The sequence below is a fragment of the Ceratotherium simum genome, chromosome 21 (assembly GCF_057802395.1).
Source record: "Ceratotherium simum simum isolate JZ-2026a chromosome 21, ASM5780239v1, whole genome shotgun sequence".
Lineage (NCBI taxonomy): Eukaryota > Metazoa > Chordata > Mammalia > Perissodactyla > Rhinocerotidae > Ceratotherium > Ceratotherium simum.
Window position 1 is genome coordinate 24286074 of NC_141920.1, and position 2423 is coordinate 24288496.

General features: G+C 53.3%; 1 protein-coding gene across 1 annotated transcript; it reads left to right on the forward strand.

Moving 5' to 3' along the window:
• The first annotated feature begins 445 nt into the window (after positions 1–445).
• C21H20orf173 (chromosome 21 C20orf173 homolog) lies at positions 446–1615 on the forward strand. Its single transcript, XM_087444884.1, has 4 exons — positions 446–772; positions 999–1177; positions 1330–1423; positions 1589–1615. The coding sequence occupies exons 1-4, from the start codon at positions 461–463 to the stop codon at positions 1613–1615; spliced, it is 612 nt and encodes a 203-aa protein (XP_087301010.1). The 5' UTR covers positions 446–460.
• Positions 1616–2423: the final 808 nt, after the last annotated feature.

Here is a 2423-nt window from a genome sequence, read left to right on the forward strand (position 1 = left end):
GGTAAAGAAGACAGACAGGTTGGTCTCTGTGCTCGTGGATCTAACATTCAGTGTAGGCAGCTTGTGTATTACAGGCAGGACAGGCTGGTGGCTTTGCCCAGGCAAGCTAAAGGAGGGAGGTCACAATGTGTACTTTGTGATGACATCTATGATATAACTGGGTGGCACAGAAGACCCCACTGAGAGCTAAGCCTTCCTCCTGCAGGAAGGATATGGAACACACCATATGTTATCTCTCTGCCCTTGCACCTTCCATTGCAGGCTCAGCCAGAGTCTTCTTTGGAGGTGAGCAAATGGATAGGGAGGCAGGAGATGAGGGGTTGGGAGGAGGTTTGGTGTGGAGGGTTGGGGAGCCATGGCGGCCAACAGGACAGAGAGTTGTGGGGCTATGTGTGGCCTCATTCCTCTTTCTTCCCAGTCCCGAGTAGAGAAGCCAGTCTGCTGCCTGCCACACCTGGACATGAAGCACTTGTGGCAGATTTCTGTCCTGTGGGTCTTTTGGGTGCTCATCTTATGGCTAATGGCCTCCTGCCTGGATCAGAAACCTGAATCAGCACCCCAGGAAAAACTGATATACTTGGTACCATGGCATTGCAACTGCTCTTGGTTCAAATCCAGGAAATGTGGCTGCCCATCTGGGACCCTCAACTACTCCCTCTGCCACCACACAGTCAGAGAACAGAACTGGTTTGACGCATTCTATGAGAAGACCATGGGGTACCTGATGGGGGCAACAGAGTCCATGACCCCCAATGCTGTGTTCCCATGGTTGGTCAGTTGTCAACACTGAGCCCAGTCCCATCCCTTGTCCTTCCCAGGCCTACCCCATCTCCTGCCCAAACCCCTGCCCTCAGCCCTGGCTTAATGCACTTCCCATCTTCACAGCCTCAACCCCTGACCTCCAGATGGAAGTCTCACCCACCTAGGTCTGCGTTCCTTCCACTGGGAGCTGATACCTGGGTCCCAGCCCCTAATCTCTTCCCTCTTACTATTTCCAGGGCACGAACTCAGCAAGTGAACTGGACAAAGTGTGGAAGAAGCTGTTCAAGGTGATTCCCAGACCTTCAGTGAGCCATTTTGATCTCTACTGTGGGACTTGTGTGTTAATGGAGAACTTGAAGATCCTGCGGGCCTCCAGCCTCCACAACAACGTCAACCAACACACCACAGTCTTCAGGTGGGTCCTGAGGAGAGGGCAGGGAGCAGGAAGGTCAGACCTGCCACCAGAGTTCTGTCAGTTTCTACTCTCCTTCCCAGGATGTACCAGACCCCAGCTCAGGGCTTCGAGACAGTGGGGAACCAAACCATGGGACGCTTCATCTACCGCAGGAACAATGGGGACCAGGGTTCCTGGAGACAGCTGGTGCTGCTGGTCCTGAAGCTTTCTGGTCTGGCATGGACTTCAGATGCTCTGAGTGAGGAGGTGATGGTCTGGGAACACAGACATTCTTAGTATGGGGGTGAGGGGAGGTCACTGCAGTGGAAGACAGGGGGCGCTCCAGGGAGACCCTCTGCTGGCTTACTGGGGGCACCTGCAGGACCTTCCCAAGTCTCAGGGGCTGCTGAAGCTCCTCTAATTCTCTCTTAGATTTCAGAAGATGGTCTAGTTCCCTAGTGGATGGAAGACAGCAAAGACCAGGTAAGGGGACTAGAGGGAGTAAGACGTGGCTGTGGGCTGCTGGGGGAACGGCCCCATGTTGGCACCCTCCCCCTTCTTCCCCAGGTCCTGGTGATCAGTGCCACCTTCTACAGGTACAACCAGGGCAACAGCCTGGATAACCAGGGTCAGTATCCATCCCTGGGGCTCATGGCTCTGTTCTGTGCCTTGTACACCTGTGACCCAGTTAAGAAAGATTCTTGTCCTTTCTTCACTTAAAACTTCTCTCCTGTATGTCTTCAGCATAGAGTTTAAAATTTTTTGTGTTTAGCTTTCAAGACCTTGCATGATCTGACTTCTCCCCTCCCCTCCTCTCTCCCAGGCTCATACAGTAGGCTTCTTGGCATACCCCAAACATACCAGCTGCCTCAGGCCTTCTCACACACTGCTCCCTCTGCCTGGAATGCCCTTCTCTTGTCTCCCTGGGGAACCCTCTCTCTTCCTCCAGGATCATGAGGAACAGCTAGTTGGTGCTCTGTTTTCTGGGCTTCCTGGTCACTCCGTGTGTTCAGAGTCTGTTTTCCCTGGAGAAGGTGAGCTCCGTTCTCCCAGCTCCAGGAGGTGGCCTGTTGCAATCGAGGTTAAACGAAGGGAAGTGGAACAAGGACAGGATTGAGCCTGCTGACACATACATCCCTCTCTCATTCACCAGGATGCCCGCTTTGGATTTGGATCAGAAAGGCAAGGAAAGTGGTCCCATTACTGGGAGGATGTTAATCAGACCAATGACTCCAAGGAGATTCTGTCCACGCGTAGCACACAAGCA